Source organism: Trichosurus vulpecula, chromosome 3 (assembly GCF_011100635.1).
Source record: "Trichosurus vulpecula isolate mTriVul1 chromosome 3, mTriVul1.pri, whole genome shotgun sequence".
Taxonomy (NCBI): Eukaryota; Metazoa; Chordata; class Mammalia; order Diprotodontia; family Phalangeridae; genus Trichosurus; species Trichosurus vulpecula.
Genome location: NC_050575.1, coordinates 99,608,236 through 99,628,432, shown reverse-complemented (window position 1 = coordinate 99,628,432; position 20,197 = coordinate 99,608,236). Strand labels below are relative to the sequence as shown.

At 50.0% G+C, this 20,197-nt stretch overlaps 1 protein-coding gene across 1 annotated transcript; it reads left to right on the top strand.

Moving 5' to 3' along the window:
• The first annotated feature begins 395 nt into the window (after positions 1 to 395).
• SNTA1 (syntrophin alpha 1) lies at positions 396 to 16,462 on the top strand. Its single transcript, XM_036748327.1, has 8 exons — positions 396 to 841; positions 3,328 to 3,513; positions 9,377 to 9,560; positions 11,125 to 11,335; positions 11,523 to 11,653; positions 12,646 to 12,842; positions 13,131 to 13,318; positions 15,689 to 16,462. The coding sequence occupies exons 1-8, from the start codon at positions 505 to 507 to the stop codon at positions 15,779 to 15,781; spliced, it is 1,527 nt and encodes a 508-aa protein (XP_036604222.1). The 5' UTR covers positions 396 to 504; the 3' UTR covers positions 15,782 to 16,462.
• The last annotated feature ends 3,735 nt before the right edge of the window (positions 16,463 to 20,197 follow it).

Below are 20,197 nucleotides of genomic sequence, written 5' to 3'. Positions count from 1 at the left end.
TCTGTGACCTTGGCCAAGATCATCTCCCTCTCTGGTCCTGTCTTTTGATTTGTAAAATTAGGGAGCAGGCTGGAAAGAGGGCCTTCCAAAGGGGATGGTCTTCGTTTTGCTCCCATTTATCTGAGGGTGGAGGTCAGTCCCCCTTTCCACCTTCCACTGGGGCATCCGAGCGCTTCCTCCAGCACCAACACGTAGCCCGTGCAGACGAACGCCAGTAGAACCCGCCCCGTCCAGTACTGGGATCTGGGTCGGAGATCCGGTGGAAGGGAGAGAAAGGGGTGACCGGGATCCCTTTCTCTCCCGGCCGAGGGGCGGGGGGCGGAGTTGCGGCCGGGCCCGGTGCCCGGTGCCCGCGCTCCTGGGCTCCCCCGCGGTGCCCCCGGGCCGCCGGCGGGGCGGGGAGGGAGGGTAGAAAAGGGGCGGGGAGGGGCGGAGAGGGGGCCGGAGCGCTCGCTGGCCGCTCGCTCCCTCGCTCGCTCGCTCCCTGGCTCCCTGGCTCCGAAGATGGCGGCGGGTAGGCGCTCCCCGAAGAGCGGGCTGCTGGAGCTGCGCGCTCCGGGTAGCGCGGGGCCCGGGCCCTGGCTGCGGGTCTTGGTCAGCCTGGCAGCGGACGTGGTGACGGTGAGCGCCGCGCCGGCTAGCGGCGAGCCTGAGCCGGGGCCGGGCTCGAGCTCCGAGCCTGCGTCCGCGTCCTTGCCCCAGCTCAACGGCGCGGATCCCGGGGCGCCCGCGGCCCCCGGAGCGCCCCCAACGCCGCCGCTGCCCCACGCGCTGCTCAACCAGAAGCGGACCGTGCGCGTGGTGAAGCAAGAGGCGGGCGGGCTGGGCATCAGCATCAAAGGTAGCGGCCCCAGGGGCACGGGCTGGGGGACACGGCGGGACGTGGGGCGGGCAGCCGAGCCGGGCTGAAGGTGAAGGAGCCTAGGATGGGAGAGCGACGGAGACGAGAGGGTGAGGGGCACTCTGCCGGGGACTGCCCCGTCGGTCTGTCTGATTGACTGTCTGACTGTCGGGGTCCCCTGAGTAGGCGCAGCATTTGCGGGAGGGTGACCGCGGTGGGAGCCGATCAGGCCCTTGAAGATCTCGATCAGGCCACATAGAGACAAACGCAAGTTCTTACCCAGTTTCTCTCTCTGCAAACTTCACGGGACAGCGGGGCCTGGCAGGCTGAGCTGGTGGGCAGGGCCTCCGCGAGGAGGGCTGCCCAGTCTGGGGACTGGCTGGGAGCCTGGCTCCAACGGTAGCCTCATCGCTTCCTAGTCTGAGTCTCTGGGAGCTCCATGGAACCCCCACAGGGTAGTGCCTGTCCCTGTGGTCTTAACTCTCCAGCCCAGCCTGTTGGCCCTGGCTGGAAGTGAGGCAGGACTCCCTCTGCCTGCTGCTGTGCCAGTTCTCCCAGCCTGTGCCCCAGTACACAGCTCTCCTTGACCCTCCCACCTTTTTACTCCCAGCGATGCTCTGCTTATGTTAGGCTCTAAAGCTTACAAAGCTTTTCTTACAGTATCACACTGGAGTCTTAAAACCACCCTATGAAGTAGGTTCTCTACCATTTTACATGTGAAGAAACCTCAGAGAAGTTAAAAACCTTGCTAGGGAATATCAGAGGCCGGATTGGAACCCAGGGCTCCCAGCTCCAAGACCAGCAATGCTGCCATCTCCATCTGCCTTGTCCTTCAACTTTCCACAAAGGCAAGGTCTGGCTTCTAGGCTGACATCTCAGGGCCATTATAAGGGTGGGGGAATGTTAGCCCATCATCCCCCGCCACCTCTAGCCTCCTGGCTTCTCCATCTCCCCTACTCTCCCCGCTCCCTTATTTTCCCACTTTCTTGTCTTTCTCCCATTTCTCTTTTTTTCCTAGCCTCTCTTTTACCTGACTTCTCTCTCCTAATTTCTCTCTCCCCCCAGAGCTATGTGGATGCTCCTGGGTCTGGATAGGGAAACAGTCCCCAGAGGGCTGAAGGCCCCTTTATCCTGGGTCCCATACTAAGACATCTCTGGTCACAGATGGTTTTTTAACAGAGAATAGACAAAACATTTCCAGGCATCAGCAGTAAGAGCCATTAGAGGCAGAGTTAGAGTATCACAAACTGATGTGTGAATGGCAGGATAGAATGCCAGCCTAGTCATAGGATAGAATTTCCCATCATAGAACATCAGATGCAGCAAGGACCTTACACTGACTCCTTTATCATTTTGTAGAGAATGAAAAGAGGGAGGGGCAGCTAGGTGGCATAGTAAGCAGAGCGCTGGCCCCGGAGTCAGGAGGACCTGAGTTTAAATGCTACCTCAGACACTTGGCACACCTACTAGCTGTGTGACCTTGGGCAAGTCACAACCCCAACTGCCTTGCCTTCCCCCCTCCAAAAAAATAAAATACAAAAAAAGAGGGGAGATAAATTATCCCGGGTAACACAGGAAATTAATAGCAATCAAAGAAACTAGGACCAAGGTCTCCTGATCCTCAGCCCACAGCTCTTTAGGACCCCATAATCCTCCTCTACCTTTGCTCACTGCTGGGCAGCTAGATCTTCACTGAGAACAGACCCCTGCCCTTTCCAAGTGGGAAGGACCCAATATTGATAGTTCTCTCATGGATTTGGGGATGGGTTCTTTCGGTCACCTCAGGGGAAGTCATTTCTCCTGGGCTTGGTTTGGAAGTCTGGCTATTGAAGGATCATGACAGCCTTGGCTAATGCTCTGCTCAAAGTTCCACTTATTTCCCTTCTCTGCTTTTGGCTTTGGGGAACAGCTCATGAACCTGGAGCCATCCCTTCTGGTCTGGCCTGTGTTAGGAGGGATTCCTCCTACTAACAAAGTCTCAGGGTCCAAAGGCCATAAAGCCTCTTAGCTGAGGCCACTCCCATTCTCCCCTAACCACACATACCCTTTCCCCTAAATAAGTCTTTTGAATCTAATGTGCTCTCTGGGATTGTGATAAATCCCTTCCTCTTCCTAGGCCACAACCTTTCCATCCATAAAATGGGGAGAGAACTGTTAAAACCGAATGAGTCAGGAGACCTGGGTTCTAGTCCTGGTTCTACCACTAACTTACTGTGTGACCCTGGGCAGGTCACTCCCCCTTGCCAGCCTCAGCTTCCTCCTATGTAAAAGGAGAGGCTTGGACTGATGACTTCTGGGGTCTCTTCCAGCTCTAATGGGCTCTGTTTCCATTTTTTGGATCCTCCTGCCTCCTCCTGTGCTTTCCCTAGTACAATGCTAGTAGGTACTTATTTAATACCCGTCACCCTGATTCCCTGACATTGGTGCCCATCTCCTTATCTCCGGTGTGTGCCTATATGTATACGTGCCTGTGTGTGCATCCTCAGGTGGCCGAGAGAACAAGATGCCCATTCTCATCTCCAAGATCTTTAAGGGACTGGCAGCTGACCAGACAGAGGCTCTGTTTGTGGGCGATGCTATCCTGTCCGTGAATGGTGGGGACCTCTCCACCGCCACTCATGATGAAGCAGTGCAGGTGCTCAAGAAAACCGGCAAGGAGGTGGTTCTGGAGGGTAAGCAGTGGGAGGACGGGTTGGTGAGGGGGTGTTAGGGAGGAGACAGCCCTATTGCCTGCTCCTAGACATTCCTCACACCTTCCTCACCATGGACCTGGGAAAGTTTTCCTAGGATCTCAGGGTTTTTCATTGAATTCGTTGCATTTGTTTGTGGAAAAACTACATATTTTTCATATTTAAATATTTCCCTTGGTTTCTGTTTTTAGAAACTAAGATATTGGAGACCATGGCTGGGAGCCTGGGGTCTTGGGTTCTGGTCTCAGCTCTGTAACCAACTTGTTGTATGAGGTTGGTCAAGTCCTTTCTTCTCTATGGACCTCAGTTTCCCAGTCTGTAAAATAAAGGTATTGAATTCAGTGGTCTCTAAGGCCCTCCAGCTGGGACATTCTATTATTCTAAGTCTTGGAATGGGTATTGGAGCAGCTCAGTAGGAGTCCTTTGATCCAAGGAATCAGTGTGAAGTATGAGCAGTGCCCTTGGGAGAAGCAGGCAGCTAGGTCCACTGGGCTTCCCACCTTGGTAAGGGCTCCCCCATGTCTTCCGGCCTCTGTCAAACTGAAACCTGTTAAAGACCTTAGCATCTTTAACTGCATTCAGGGCACTGATCTATATCTCCAGTCCTGATCTATATCTTGCCACTGGACCCAGATGGCTCTTGAGGTGAAAGTGAGGCTGGTGACTTTGCACAGCCCTCCCTCACTTAAATCCAATTCACTTTAACGTCATGGCATCGTTTCCCTCATGTCACAGTCCTCTTTGAGAATGAAGGACAAACACCACAATAACCCACGTCTCCTAGGACTTACTTGTCAGTCATGGGCACATAGAGCTAAGGGTAGGTTTGCTCAACAGTACCCAGGCTGATAGCTGAGACTGTAGCCCCACTGGGAGCCTATAGCCCAATACCTCTGTTCTCTCTGACTTTAGGAAGCTAGTGTTCCATCAAGTGACCCAATAGGTTGAGGCTTGATCTAAGGCCTATTCCTGTTCTCTTAGAGAAACTATCGCTCCAAGGAAAGTAGGACTGTCTGCCTGTGGAGCAGGTAGAGAGAGGATCAAGGGTTCTCAGGGATCAGGCACGGTGGTGATAACAGATATCCCAAGATCTCTGGAGAGCCCTTCGAGATAGAGAAAACGGCTGGTTGGGGCAGAGTCTGAAGCTTTGACTGTGTCTTGGCCCTTCTGTTTTCAAATCTGGAAGCTTCTTCTAACCTGAGCAGGAGTTAGGGAATCGTATCGTTCCTATGGACCCCTTTTTGCTCATGTCTCTTCCTTTCCACAGAGTGTGCAAGATCAGAAGCGATCTTGGTTGGGCCTGCTGGGGTAAAGGGCTGTTTGAGAGCTATAGGGTATATCTTGTGCCCATGGAAACTATGGGGAGGAAGGGGTGCCACCTGGCACACTGCTGACCCTGGACTAGTCAGTCCTTATTCCATGATGTGGTAGCCCCTGCCCTAATATGGGGGTAGGGAGGGTGCACCTCTGACCCAGTAACACAGGCTCCCTGCCCTACTCCCCCACCTCTCCTGTCTCGTCCTCCCTGGTGCTCAGCCTTGTCTCCACGGGCCCTTGGTGATCCCTCCCATCAGGGCAGGTTGCCAGGTGAGTCAGCCTGTCCTGTGGCCCCCAGCTGTGACTCCCAGAATTTTCCAATGCCTGTTCTCAAAAGACAAGGGCAGATGGGAGGAGTGGGCAGCTTGGCACTCTATTCAGGCCTAGGAGGGTGTGGAATGCCCAGACTGCAGTGTGTGCAGAAATCTCTGAATCTAACATCCCTAGGCCAACAAGATGATGGGTCTGTGGTGTGACAGTGGCATCCCCTGAGCATCAAGAGGGGGTGTGGGGGGGTATGGGTGTGTGTGTGTGTATGGACATCTTCCCTCCACCACCCTGAAGTGCCAGGCCATGCCACCCTGAAGGAGCTCATGGGATCTCTCTGCTTAAGCCAGTTCCCTTGTCTGGTTGGCTCTGTGGCTAGACCTGCTCTATGGAAAGAGCTGTGAGTGACTGCCTAATAGGTTGGGAATGATGCAGTCCTGGGTCCAAAATGGAAATAAAGAGCTTTCTTTGTCCAGAGAGCTCTCTGGGGGTAGCAGACTTTGAGGAAGATGCCATTCCATTTCTAGCACCAGAGAAGACAGAGAGCAGCCCCCAAAATATGGCAAAGCCAGGAAATCCCTGGGCGAATGAGGCCATGGCTAGTGGTTTTAGAGCCGACATGTTGGACTGCTGCCAACATTCCTTAGCTGTAAATGTTCTGTGCACTGAGACCTGCCCCCACTCTGGTCCCACTATCCTTTGGGTGGCAGTTAGGGAACACTGAACAGTATGTACATGCACAGAACATTTGGGGAAGAAGGGCAGGGCTCAGATCCAGGAACGACGTGCCTTGAGCTCTGGCCTCTGCATTGTGGATAGGGTAGGTCAGGCTCTGAGCACTGGACCTTCAGGAGTTCACATTGTTTGGAAAATTGAGGTGCCAGGGGTACTGAAACCAGTCCTGTCCCCCCTCAACCAATCTTTAATCAGAGTTCAAAAGTGTACTGAATGCCAACTATGCCTAGACTCAGGCTAAACATACCTAAAGACCCATTCCTAAACAAGATAGAAATTCTTTCTCCCAGTTCTAGGCCCCCTTTCCTTATTGGGGCTGTTGTCATGGTAATGGGGTTAGAACTCAGCTGAAGCAAGATAGAGCCATTTTGGGCACTGTGGCTGGTGTTTCCATGACCTCTTGGGTACCTAGCATGCCCAAGCGTGGATCTGTGGTATTTTCTTGCCCCTTTGTGACTTTGGAAAAGTCATTTAACCTCTCCAAGCCTGTTTCCTCATCTAAACAAAGGGATTGGATCAGATGCTTTTCAAGGTCCCTCTTGGCTTTGACATTCTAGGATTCTGTTAATTTCCCGATTCTGGTCCCCTGTTAGGTAAGCTGGGCTTGAATTATGCATGTGTGGACCATGAACTGCAAAGTCCCTTCAGAGGAAGCATGGCTTGTCACTTGTTGGGCAAATAGAGAAGGGAGTGTTTTCCTGCCTGCCCAACTTGGCTGCCCTCAAGCCTTCCCTGTTACTAGGCATTAGGAGGTCCTTTGCCACTGTTGTAAGGTTCCACCCCTGCCCTAGGATGTCCATACCTCCTGACCCCTGCCCAGCCTGGCCCTGCCTAATCCTGAATTCTTTACTCTCTTTATTTGTTTTCTAGTATAGAAAATTTGGGTTCTCTTTGCCAGCACCCTAATTCAGTCACTTCGGGGAGGGGATACTTGCCATGAGGCTTCAACTGCCTGGTACTTGGCATAGAACGTGGCCTGCGGGCATTCTGTGGAGTCAGGGATGTGGGAGAGCAAAAGAAACAGATTTTGTACCTACCTCTCTTGCCTTCCACAGCCAGCATGCAAAGGGGTCCACACTTCTAGTAATGGCCTGAGCTTCCAGAAAGCATTCATAATTGACCTCGGACTCAGCCCAGATTGGAAGAGAGCAGCAATTGAAGTCAAGGGAAGAGCTGAGTTAAGGCCAAACCTCAGGAGATTCGATCCTTGGACCCACAGCCTGTCAGTTTTGGTCCTGCCTGAGGGATGAGGAAAGTGGAAAAGATGGTCCCCAGCTTGGCTTTGTGTCACCCCTGTGGCTCAGACTCATAAGCAGCCATAAGGCAGGATAGGGGATGTGCATTCACTTGTGAGCAATAGGCTCTGTTGGAGGAGGTGAGAAAATCAGAGATTGGTATGGACCAGAGTAATCAGGGGAGGCTTGTTGGAGGAAGGGGCTCTCAAATGGACAGGTTTAGAGGTGCTTTGAACTTCTGGGATTTGGTGATCATTGCCCTTGGATCAGGGTGGCAGCTCCCTGACCTGAAAACATGTGATGTGCCCCCAGAGACAGGAGGAGGCGGAGACTGGCAGGAAGAGAAGGTCTGTAGTTATGGGCCCACTCTGACCTTTTGGTGGCTAAGTGTTCTTTTTGTGGGGCCTAGGGTTAGCATCCTAAGGTTGGTCGTGCCTCTAAGTCTCCCCTGAGGAGGAAGCCCAAAGCAGAAATGCTTTACTTTGAATCTCACAGGCTCTGAGGTTAGCTTCTTTTCACTAAGTGAGGGCTCATGATGATCTCATGAGGTGACTTAGGAATGGGGTTGTCTCAAAGCTCCATCCACTGGGCTGTACCATACGTAGACCAAAGGAGAAGCCCCATCTATCTCCCTCAAAGATCTTGAGTCCCTGGGGAAGTATTTAGTGTTGGGGGTGACCAGGGATGATACTGCTTGGCAGTAAGGTCAAACAGTGATAGTGTTATCCGGCGGCTATGTCCACTAGTCCTTGCCATCATGTGTATTGAGTGTTTGGGTGGAGACATTCCCTAGGAGGCTCATCATCTCTGCTGGGGCAGCAGAGATCTCAACTACAGCCCCTCCTGAGGGTGGACCCATCAGCTGCCCCTGGGGCTCCCTTGCTGCCAAGAATGATGACTCAGGCAGAAATGAGAGAGGGGAGGGAGGCTCGGAGCCAAATCTTTTTATAGCTAGGCATTCAGGCCCAGGACACGTGTCTATGGGGTCTGCGTGTGTGTAACCCAAGACCCCAGCTCTGGAGCTTGTTGAAAGCCATTTATAGCATGTTCTGCTTGTCCCACACTGTCAAGGCTGTGTGGGACACAGGGCACCTAGTGAGAAGGGATGGCCTGGCCTAGGGTGGGTTGCTTTCTATTTTTCTTCAGCTCTTAAAGGTTACTCAGTCTACAGAATAATTTTAGGGCATCTCCTATGGGCATCTCCTATGGGCGAGGTACTTTGGGAAGATGCAGAAAAGATACAGGCCTATTTCGTGCAAGTATCAGACCTATATACACAGGCTTTCCATAGCCTTGGGTTTCCTGTTGTTGATCAAACCCAGGGAATAGGCAAATGGGGCTCATGGCCTCTCTTTGGAACCTTTCCTTCCTGTTTATTGGCCTTGCCAGATGCTTCCTGCTAAGAGTGGCCAGAAGTCTGGCCTGTTCGAAGGTTTGTGCACCAGCCACAGAGTCGAGGCCAGGAGGTTGGTAAGCCTAGCAAAGGCCACCCCCACCCCCTCCCCAGGGCAGGCACTGTGGAATGGCCTCATTTCTCATCTGGAGATTTGCATGATTATAGAATGCCCAGTTACCTCATTTTACAGGTGTAGAAACTGAAGCCCAGAGAAGACTAGCATAATTTACCCAAGGTTATGTATGCAGGAAGTGCAACAGAATTGAAGCATCATTAGGATTTGAATTTGCCTGCTGACTCCCAGCCTTGGGTTCTTCCTGCTGTTGACAGCCCTACATGGAATTGTTGGGGATTTAACATTTTCTTCTTAAAACCAAGATGTTTCTTTCTCCTGGTGTGTGGCTTCTTGCCTTAAAAATGAATCCTGGTCTTAGCTGGCAGACAAAGGGAAGGAAGGAGGGAGGGAGGGAAGGAGGGAGGGAGTCTGTGTCTCTCTGAGTGTGTGAGGATGTAGCTGTGCATGTGTTTCTGTGTCTGCCCACATCTGTATGTGACCCTTTGAGATCTTTGACCCAACCCCCTTGTTTTACAGATAGGAAGCAATTCCAGAATAGGGAAGTGACTTGTCTGAGGTCACACAGCTAGTGAGTCTCTGATCTAGGACTAGAACCCAGGTCTCCTGGCTCCCAGCCCAGAGCTCTGTCCCCTGTCCTTTGTGTAGGATTGATTCCCTGCAGAGTCTTGTGCCCTTGGGTGGTAGCTGGGCTGGGTCAAGCTGAGCGTGATCTTGCTGTAGTAAGACTTGGTGCTCTGGAAACCAAGCCCCCGGATGTAAGGAAGCTCTATGTTGGTGTACCAGCTGAGTGTGACCCCTTGTCACTGTCTCCCCGGACAGTCAAGTACATGAAGGAGATCTCGCCATATTTCAAGAACTCGTCGTCAGGGGCTACTGTAAGCTGGGAGTCACCGACTGCCTCCTCCCCGACCCTCTGCCCCCGGGATCTCAAGGAGGGGAAAAATGTCTCCTTGAAGATGGCCTATGTCTCGAGAAGGTGTATCCCCCCTGATGCTGAGCGCAGGTGAGGACCAGCCCCAGGATGGAATTGAACCCTGAGCCCAGGAGAGGGTGGGCTCCAGTGGGGAGTGAATGCTGAGTGCAGGGTGAGGATGGGCCCCAGGAAAGATTGGATGGCTGTGGTTAGGTTCTGCTGGGGAGTGGATGGTGAGTATAGGTAAAGACAGGCTCCAAACTTTATAGGTAAAGACCTGGAGCACAGAACCTGAGGCTGACTGACGTCAAATGATTGCTAGTGTGAGTTGTGGGGACTGAAGGAAGAGAAAAGAGCCATCACTGGGCATGGTGTTTGGGATTATCAGATGGCTGGGAGGTTCAAGGGTGAGGGGACCAGGAGACCTGACATTCCCCTGACCAATCAGGGCCTGAGAAATATTAGCTCAATGCAGCAGAAAGCACTTGGACCTGGATTCTAATCTAGACTGTCAATTAACTAGTGGCGTGAGCCTGAACAAGTCCCATCCCTTCTCTTGGTTTTGGTCTCCTAATTTCTTAGATCACCTCGAAGGTCCTTCAAGCTCAGATGTTCCACGGCTCTAGGCCTTTGTCCTGAGCTGCTGTGTTAGCCTAGGAGGGGGGCAATAAGTCAGTCAGTCAATGAACATCACGTGTCTGGTACTGTGCTAAGAAGAGATGATACAAAGAAAGGTGAAAACCGTCCCTGCCCTCAGGGAACTCACAATCTAACAGGGCAGACAACGCGTTAACAACTCCATACAAATAAGGAATATACAGCCTAAACTGGAAATAATCAACAGAGGGAAGGTATTAGAGAGATTGGGAGAGAGAGATTCTGTAGAAGGTAGGGTATTAGCTGGGACCCGAAAGACCAGGAGGTGGTGATGAGGAGGGAGTGCATTCTAGGCATTGGGTTTGGCCCGAGAAAATTCTGAGAGCTGAGAAGCAGAGATCCTTGTTTGGGGGTGCTCATGTGTGTTAGAGCTTAGGTGACTTGGGGGATGAGGACCAGAAGGAAAAGGACAAGGGAGGGAAGGGAAGGAGAGTGGCAAAAAGGAGAGGAAACAGGATGAGGGGCCCAGGGGGGAGGGAATGCCCTGCCTAGGTGGAGCAGGGCCTGGAGCAGGAAGACCTGAGTTCAAATCCAGCCTCAGACCCTTACTAGCTATATGACCTTGGGCGAGTCATTTAACCTCTCTTTGCCTCAGTTGCTCGTCTGTAAAATAGGGATAATAATAGCATCTGCCTCCCATTGTTGCGAAGAGAAAATGAGATAATATTTGTAAAGCACTTGCCCAGTGCCTGGCACATAGTAGGCACTATATACATGTTAACGATTGTTAGCTATTATATCTGTGCACATGTGTAGGCCAGGGCGGTGCTGATGTGTGAGATGTGAGAGGTATGTGAGGGGGTCCCTGTGTGTGGTCTGTGTGATGGGTGTTTGTCTGTAGTTTATCCATGTATCTGGGGGGCAGCGTGGTGTTGGCATCACAGTATGTGTTCAGTGGCATGGTAACGTCCAGCTTTCTTGGGTGTTGTGGAGGGTGGTAAGTGCCTGGGCTGCTGATCAGCGAGCCGGCTGTCCCTGAATCGGCCTCTGTCCGCAGGTATTTGGAACTGCGTTCTGCAGATGGTCGTGACACCCTCTTCCTGAGGGCCAAGGATGAGGCCGGTGCTCAGGCATGGTTGGCTGCCATCCAGGCTAACATCAGTGTCCTCGTGCCCTGGGTCACTGATGAACTGCAGGCCCTGCTCACAGGCGCTGGAGGTGTTGCTGGGAGCAAGGAAATCAAGCGGATAGGCTGGCTAACCGAGCAGGTGGCCTGCATGAGGCTGGGGGCGGGGGGGGCTGTCCCCTTCTGGCTCAGGCAGGGCATTCCCTCCCCCCTGGGCCCCTCATCCTGTTTCCTCTCCTTTTTGCCACTCTCCTTCCCTTCCCTGCCTTGTCCTTTTCCTTCTGGTCCTTATCCCCCAAGTCACCTAAGCTCTTCCCTCTGTCCTATAGCTCCCAGGCGGGGGGACAGAGCCTGTTCTGGCCGTCCTGACGGAGAAGGACCTTTTGTTCTATAGCAATCTCCCCCAGAACCGAGATGCCCTCAACGCACCCACCCGCAGCTCTTCGCTCATTGCCACAAGGTACCTCCTGAACCCAGGCCAGGGGCCCCATCCCTGTCCAGTCTCCTCCGGCTCTATCCATCTAAGCTTAGAGCTTCAATCAGTCATTCCATTGGCGAGCATTATGAAGTGCCCACCGTGTGCCAGGCACTGTGCCAACAAGGCAAAGATGGACCAGCTTCTTCCTTCGAAGAACTTACATTCTACTGGGGGTAGACAACGTGAATATTGCCAAGTGTACACAAAACATGTACATATGAGATATGAGGTTAATTTTGGGCATAGGGAAATGATCTCTATCGCTGGAGGGAGCAGGAAAGGCTTTGTGTAGAGGGCACTATTTAAGCAGAGTTTTGTAGAAAATAAGCTGCAGATGAGAGATGGGAATTCACTCCTGAAGTAGATGATGGCCAGTGCAGAGGGGCAGAGACATGCCTGGCCCAGGGACAGGAAGGAAGAGGGGAGCTGGCCATTGCCACAAAGATTGTGTTGTTGGAGATGCTGATGCCTCAGACCAGGGGATGGGGACCCGGGCAAGGTCGTCCAGGACTGTAGGAGGGGGAGAAAACATGGATGGCAATAGAGATAGCCAGCCCCCGCCAAGTGGGCTTCAGAGCAGGAACACAGGCCATGGTAAGGGTAATAGAGTCAATGGATACAGGATTGGAGGAACCAGTTCAAGGCACCTCCAGAGTGGCAGCATGGTGCTGTGGTGCAGTGGAAAGATAGCTAGCCTCAAAGCCAGGAAGATCCGAGTTCAAACCTTGCTTCTGATACTTCTACTACCTGTGTGACGTCAGGCAAATCCCTTCACCTCCCTGGGCCAACTCTTCTGTGAAATGAGGGGGTTGGGCTAGATGGCTGCTAGAGCCCCTTTCTGACTCTAGATCTCTGATCCCTTGGCAGCTGTATTGCGTATAGCAGGACTTTTTACCTGTCCCAGACAGAGCAGGCAGAAAGGTGGGGTGGGGGGAATGCCTGTTCTTAAAGTGTCTTACCTCCCTCCTTCTCAGGCTGGTGCATTCAGGTCCCTCCAAGGGCTCTGTTCTCTATGACCCAGAGCTATCCTTCGTGCTGCGCTCGGGGACCCATCAAGGTGTGGAGACACACCTGTTCAGCGTGGAGTCACCCCGGGACTTGGCCACCTGGACCCGCCTGCTGGTGGATGGTTGCCACAGTTCTGCAGAGGTTGTCCAGGAGGTGTCCACAGGTCAGAATCTGAGAGGGTGCCCAGGGAGAGGGCTGTGTATTCTGGTGTGCTGGTGGATGGTTGCCACAGTTCTGCAGAGGTTGTCCAGGAGGTGTCCACAGGTCAGAATCTGAGAGGGTGCCCAGGGAGAGGGCTGTGTATTCTGGTGAGTGGTCGGCAGCCTCTGGGGCAGGGGAGCCGTGAGGAACATGCCCTGACGTTTGTCCTGGATGCTAGGGTGGGAGCTGTGCTTGAGTTGGCCTCTGGAGTGTGCCTACACCTCATCCCCTCCTGTCCCCTCCTCCTCAGCCTGCACATGGAATGGGCGTACCTGTAGCCTCACCGTGCACATCGACAAGGGGTTCACCCTCTGGGCGGTGGAGCCAGGTTTGGCCAAGGCCCTGTTGCTGCAGGAACCTTTCGAGAAGCTGCAGATGTCATCCGACGATGGCTCCAGTCTGCTCTTCTTGGACTTTGGGGGTGCTGAGGGCGAGATTGTGAGTGGCCTCCACTTCCTGGGGCTCGCAGGGAGAGGGGAGGAGACTGAAGAGCTGGTGGGCCATGGGGGCTGGGGGGTATTGAGGAGACCAAAAGGGGGAGAGGGATGATTACTTGAGGCTGCTTCCCCAAGGCCCAAGAGCTTCCTGGCGTCATCTTGCCTGGAGCTTCCTTTGCCCCTTACTCCCTCTTCCCCTTCCCCTTCCCCTTCCCCTTCCCCTTCCCCTCTTCAGTTCCTGTGTCCTACCTAGAAGACTGGCTAGATTCTAGCTCTGATAGGGGAGTCTTGGAGCATTGACAGCCTTATTAGCAGCATCAAGCAGTTATTGGTCACCTACTGTGTGCCTGGTGGTGGGTTTGGGAACAGAAATGAATCAGATAAGGCTCAGGAGGACCTGAGTTCAAATCCTGACTTCTTGTTGTTCAAGCATTTCAGTTATGTCCGAATCTTCGTGACCCCGTTTTTTTGAGGATTATTTTTTGGCAAAGATACTGGAGCGGTTTGCCATTTTCTTCTCCAGCTCATTTTACAGATGAGGAAACTGAGGCAAACAGCGTTAAGTGACTTGCCCAAAGTCACACAGCTGAGGCTAGATTTGAACTCAGGAAGGTGAGTCTTCCTGCCTTCAGGTTCAGCGCTCTATTCACTATACCCCCTAGCTTCCCTATTTATTAGCTGTGTGACCTTGGTCAAGTCACATAAATAAAATATGTACATCTGAAGGAATATGTACATATGACATGACAGTGGGTTGAGTGCTTCTGTCACTTTAGTGGGAAAGGAATATGTCCATTTGTACTCTCTGTGCTTTAGCTTCCTGATCTGCAAAAATGGCAGTGGTGGGTAGGGGAGGTTTGAATTTGAAGACCTTGAAATCTATTATCCTGTGATCCCCCTCTAAGCTCTTGGGCAAGAAAGTGGAGACAGTGAGGCTATTTAGGAGACTACGCAGACCAGCAGCCCCAGTAAGATGTTGGTGGTGAATGTCTGAGAGAGGTGGCCTCACTGAGTATGCAGGAGAAAGATAGGGAGGAAGCAAAATCAGTGGAGCTTGGATTCCGGGTGAGGAGGTAGGAGGCAAAGATTTTGAGTCTGGGTGACTGGAAAGACAGTGTCCAATGGGGTAGTTGGGAAGTGAGGAGCAGGCTTGGCTCTCAGAGCTGGCGCCCCTCCCCGGGAGCAGATGAACTCAGTTTTTAGGCATGTTGAGCTGGAGATGCTTTGGCTCCTCCTTTGCCCTGACCCAAAATTTTACGTCCAGTTCTGGGCCCCACATTTTAGGAGTGACATCGTTAAGCAGGAGCACATTCCAAGGAGAACGTAACTGAGATAGGGAGGGAATGCAAGACCATATCATGAGAATTGCTGAACTGGGAATGTTTCTCCTAGAATGAAAGACTTAGAGGGAATATGATGGCTGTCTTCAGAGACATTAGAAAGGCTGATTTTGGATGCTGAAGAAGAATTTGTTTTACTCGGTCCCAGAGGGTAGAACTAGGGGAGCAATGGGTAGAAGTTACAAGAAGTCAAATTTCGGTTCAATATGGGGAAGAATTAGCTTCCTTTTTTTTAAAAAAATGAAAACTTTAAAAAAATTTTTAAACATTTACAAAATTTTTGAGTTCTAAATTCTTTCCCTCCAGCCTGTCTCCCACCCATTGAGAAGGCAAGCAATATGGTACCCATTATACATGTGAGGTCATGCAAAATATATTTCCATATTAACCATGTTGCAACTTTTAAAAAAAGTTCTTTTATTTTTACCTGACATTCATTTCTGAGTATATTCTTCTCCTCCCCCTTACCCAAGGAGCCATGCCTTGTAACAAAGAATAGAAAAAAAAAGAAAAAAAAGCAGTTAAGCAAAGCCAACCAACACAACACTTGTTTCTGATGGCATATGGAGTGTTCCACACCCATCTCTTCTACCTCTTCCACACCATTCCAATCTCTCATCTCTGCCAAGAAAGGGAGGGAGGGAGATGCATTTTGAGAAAGGACTTTCTACCACTCAGTTATTTAACAACAGGACTGGTTGGGGGGAGTAGTGAGCTCATCATGGGAGGTGTTTGAGTAGAGGCTGGATGATCCCCTTTTAGGGAGGCTGTAAAGGTGGGAGATTAAAGTAAATGCCCTTGAGGTCCTTTACTTCTTTGGACTTCCTCCCCTCTGTGGGATATCTCTGCTCTGCTCCTAGGAACCATGCCTATTGACTGCTGCTGGGGGCTGGTAGGGGTAAGGGTGTATGTGTGTGTGTGTGTGTGTGTGTGTGCCCAGGCTTCCTTGATGCGGGGCTGGCAAGTCTGCAAAGGGCCTTGGGGAGGTGATGGCAGCTTTGCCCTGACTCTGGTTTCTTTGGCCCCTATAGCAGCTGGATCTTCACTCCTGCCCCAAAACCATCGTTTTCATCATCCACTCCTTCCTTTCTGCCAAAGTCACCCGCCTGGGGCTACTGGCCTAAGGGCTCCAGGGTAGGAGCTTGGGGGCCACAAACCCAGGAAGAGAGGCCCACACAGCTCACTGACTGACAGAAGGCTGGAAGAGGAGAGCAGAACGTCAACAGAACAGAGCCAGGAAATCAGTGGTGCCGGGCCCGGGGTTGCCAGAAACCACTGTCTGATGAGGGCTTACAGGGGGTGACCTCCTGAGACACAGTGACCCTGTGAAGGAGCAGCTGACCCCGAGGCTGTTCCCATACCAGTGCCTTGCAGAGTGCTATTTTGTGTACAAATAAGCCATTCCTTATTTGATATTTTCGTGGCCAGGGCCAAGAAGGAGCCAGGAGGATGGGAGGACAAGGAGGTCTGCTCCCAGCTCCAGGCAGGAGAGAGCCCCTCGGGACAGGTTGGCATTTGGCATAGCCAGGTCACATGGATGCAGAGAGTGAGCCATGCCTTAGCCTGACCTGACCCATCCCCAGAACCATGGCTCTTTTTACGGAGGGAGAGAAGCCACTATGCCTACTTGAGGCCCTTGGGCTTCCTCCAGATGTGGCCCTTCCTGGGGCAATGAGAAGGAGGAAGACACTTCCTATTTCCTCTGCCCAAATTCCACTATGGAATCTTTTCTCTCCCTTTTGTGTTCTCTTTTTTTTGCATTCTCTTGGTGAAATAAACAGCCCAACCTCTCCACCGTCCAGCTATATGTTGTTTCTGTCAGTTCTTTCTTCTTTCTCCGTCCTTAGGCTACCAAGGGACATTTGGGGAAGCAGGGCGTCTATCATCAATCCTGCTGCCACTGACAGGACACCTTCCTTCCAGCTCTCAGACCATCTGTGTTGGGGGTGGGATGGGAAAAGGTGAAATAGAGCTCTACCTGGGCCCAGAAATAGCCTCCCCTCCTCCTGGCCATGTGATTAGGACTCCTGGCCTACAGAAGCCTTGAGCCAATGTGGCAACTGTGGGGGTGTAACAGGAGGGAGAAAAGGAATCACTTCTCTCTGGGCCCGTTTCCTCATCTGTAAATTGAGTAGGTTGAAGTAGATGGCATCTAAGGTGCATGACAACTTTAAATCCTATGATCCTATGATTTAGAATCTTATCAGGCAAGAAACCCAAGGACCCCACCTTCCCCTGGGCGTCCAGGTGGTAGGAGAGACCCATCCTCAGCTCAAGGAGTGGTATTCTGGGTTGGGTCTGACTCAGGCTGGTGCCCTGGTAGTTTATGTTCAATATTGGAAGAAAAATGAGAAACTCACAGATTGCTTGGTAGTAAGCAAAAGAAGATTGACTTAGTCATAGCAGGAGTGGGATATTCAGCAAGCACTTGCATTGAGGACGTGCATCCCAAGTTGGTTCATTTGAGAGAAGCTTCCCTGCTGCCTCTGAATTGTCCATCGTGGTCTACCAGCCAAGCATCAGCTTCCAGTGGTTCTTCTGGACTTAGTTGCTAGGAAATGACATCAGTAACCTGACTCCTCATTAGTACCTTGAGCCAATCAAGTCTCAAAGATGGTTTCTTTACCTTTAAAAGAACCACCCACCATTTTCCACTCGTATGGGGGAAGAGAAGGGAGAAATTAGGATTCTAGTGTTCCTACCATAAGAGAAGAAGATTGCTCCCCTTTCTTCCTCTAGCAGGGCCCAGGTTAAGGATCAAGATGAAGGTAAAGAGCCTCTACTCTTCACTACAAACCCCAGCTTGTCCTTGAGCGTAACTGACATATCCTGTTTGCTGCATAGGAGCTCTCCTACTAGCCCAACAATGAATGAATACCTGGTCAATCTGAGCCCCTGGCCTGGGAGGCAGTACCCATTCCATGGAGAGGTTGGAAGGCCTTCCAATACACATGCAAAGAGGAGGACTATAGGGATGAGGAGAGAATGGGATTTCCTTAAACCCAGGTTTGGCTGAAATAAGAGAATTTTCCTCCCAAGGGGAACAAGGAGGAGGAAACGAAACCACATCAAAACAGAATGTTTTATTGATGATTTTTGTTTTTACATTCAATCATTTGTCTTCCTATCCCAAACCTGTCCTTATGGCTTAGTTAGTCAATAAACATTTATTAAGTGCTTGCTCTGTGCCAAGTATTATGCTAGGCACTAAGGATACAAAGAAAGGTAAAAGACAGTCCTTGTTCTCAAAGAGTTCACAATCTAAATAACTGTCCACATTTTGGGGCATGGCCAATGTGGAGAATTTGCTTTGCCTAACTATGTATATTTGTTATGAGATTTTGCGATGTGTGAGTGTGTGTGTGTGTGTGTGTGTGTGTGTGTGTGTGTGTGTAGGAGGAGGGATGATGGAACAGAGAGAAAATAAATGCTTACTAATAAAAAAAATGTATTTCAATTTGTACCCTGAGTCTACTACCTCTCTCTCAAAAGATTGGTAGGATACTTAATCCTTGGTCCTTTGGAATCATGGTTGGTGAGAATTTGTATTTCAAAATTGTCTTTACAATGTTGCCTTTATTGTATAAATTGTTCTCCTGGTTCTGCTCACTTCACTTTGTATCGGTTCATATGTCTGTCCAGGCTTTTCTGAAACCATCCTCTTTATCATTTCTTACAGCACAATAGTATTCCACTACATCTATATTCCATAATGTGTTCAGCTATTCCCCAGTTGATGGATACTGTTAACCTCTTTCTTTGTAGCAAAGAATAGATAGGGAAGACCAACCAAGGACTTACTGGGGGAGGGGCACATGCAGCTCAAGCTCTATGGCTGCCTATGTTCTTATTATTAATACTGATTTCTCCAAGCTCAGCATTGACCTCTAGATTCTAATTCAATCTAACTTATTAAGCATTTATATGTGCAAAACACTGGGGTTGGTGCTAGGGATACGAAGTCAAAATGAGAGCCAAGATGGCAGAATATCAGAGAGCAGTACAGCAACACCTCATCCCCCAAACGAACAAACAAACAAAACTACTCCTCCAAACAGATCTAGAAAAGCACCGGACTAAATACTGATTGGGAAATTCAAAGCAAAGTTACAGGAAGTCCTTTTCCTAGCTCAGGTTAGCATATGGAGACAGATTAAGAAGTCTGAAGACACTGGGGACATATTCTTGTCAGCCATAGTCACGTGGAGCCTTCTATTGCCCAAGAAGAGGATGTACACCAGAATAAGTGGAGGTTTTAGACCACCGCTTCTTTGCCCGCTACTCAGTTCTAGGTCACATATCCATGGTGGACTGAAAAGTGAATCTGTCCCCCAGTCTGCCCCAGCATAAGCCCTTGGCATTGTACTGAGAGGAACAGGTACAAAGAAGTGGAAATTGCACGGATGCCCCTCAGTTGGGGAATGGCTGAACAAGATGGATTGTATGATTGTGATGGAATACTACTGTGCTGTAAGAAATGTTGAGCTCAAGGATCCTAGAAAAACATGGAAAGACTTGCAAGACATAATGAAGAGCATTGAAATGAGCAGAACCAGGAGAACATTGTATGTAGTAACAGCAATACTGTTTTAAGAAAGACTTTGAATGAATAAGTTATTTTTACTATTATAAATGCCCAAATTAATTATAAATGACATATGAAGAAAGACACTATCTGCTTCCAGAGAAAGAACTGATAGATAGAAGTAAAGAATAATTTACATACATATATACGCATACATATATGTGTGTATGTGTGTATATTGTTATACATATTTTATACATATATGTATGTATATTTTATACATATTTTTATATTTTATATTTTATACATATATGTGTATATATGTATATATTTGTGTCTAAGGTAGCCATCTCTAGGGAAGGGAGAGGGAAGGAAAAATAGAAATTTTCATGAAAACTTTATTATATATTTAAAAGGAATAGCAAGTTGTACATAGTTGAATTGCAGCTTCATGTGCAATCATCGTTTTTATTATGTTATGGAAATGCTTGTTTTATTCCATTAAAAAAAGAAGCAAGTAGTAGTGGTTTGGCTCAGATCCCAGGAGCAGAACAAGGTCTCAGCTCTAGCTTCTAGCCCAGTTGGAAGCCTGCAGAAGAATAAAAAGGGCAAGAATACCAGACCGAAAAAGAACAGGTCTCCAGAATTATATCCAACAGCCAAAGAAAGCAGCAACAGGACCAGCTCAGACCTTCCCTCCAGAAGTGCACAGAGCCTAGCCCTAACATCAAGTCTAAAGTCAAGAAGTAGGCTGGAAGGATGAGCAAACAAACATAAAGAATCCTACCATAAAAAGCTATCATGGTAACAAGGATTCTCAAGATACAAACCTGGAAGAAGAGAAAGACTCTAAAACATGTATAAGCAAAGCCTCAAAGAAAAACAGAGCATGGACACAAATTCAACTAGAATTCTCAGGAGAGATGAAGGAAGAGTTAAAATGTGTTTTTGTCAAAGAAATGAGAGTATTATAGGAAAAATTATAAAAGAAATGAGAGCTACAGAAGAAAGAACT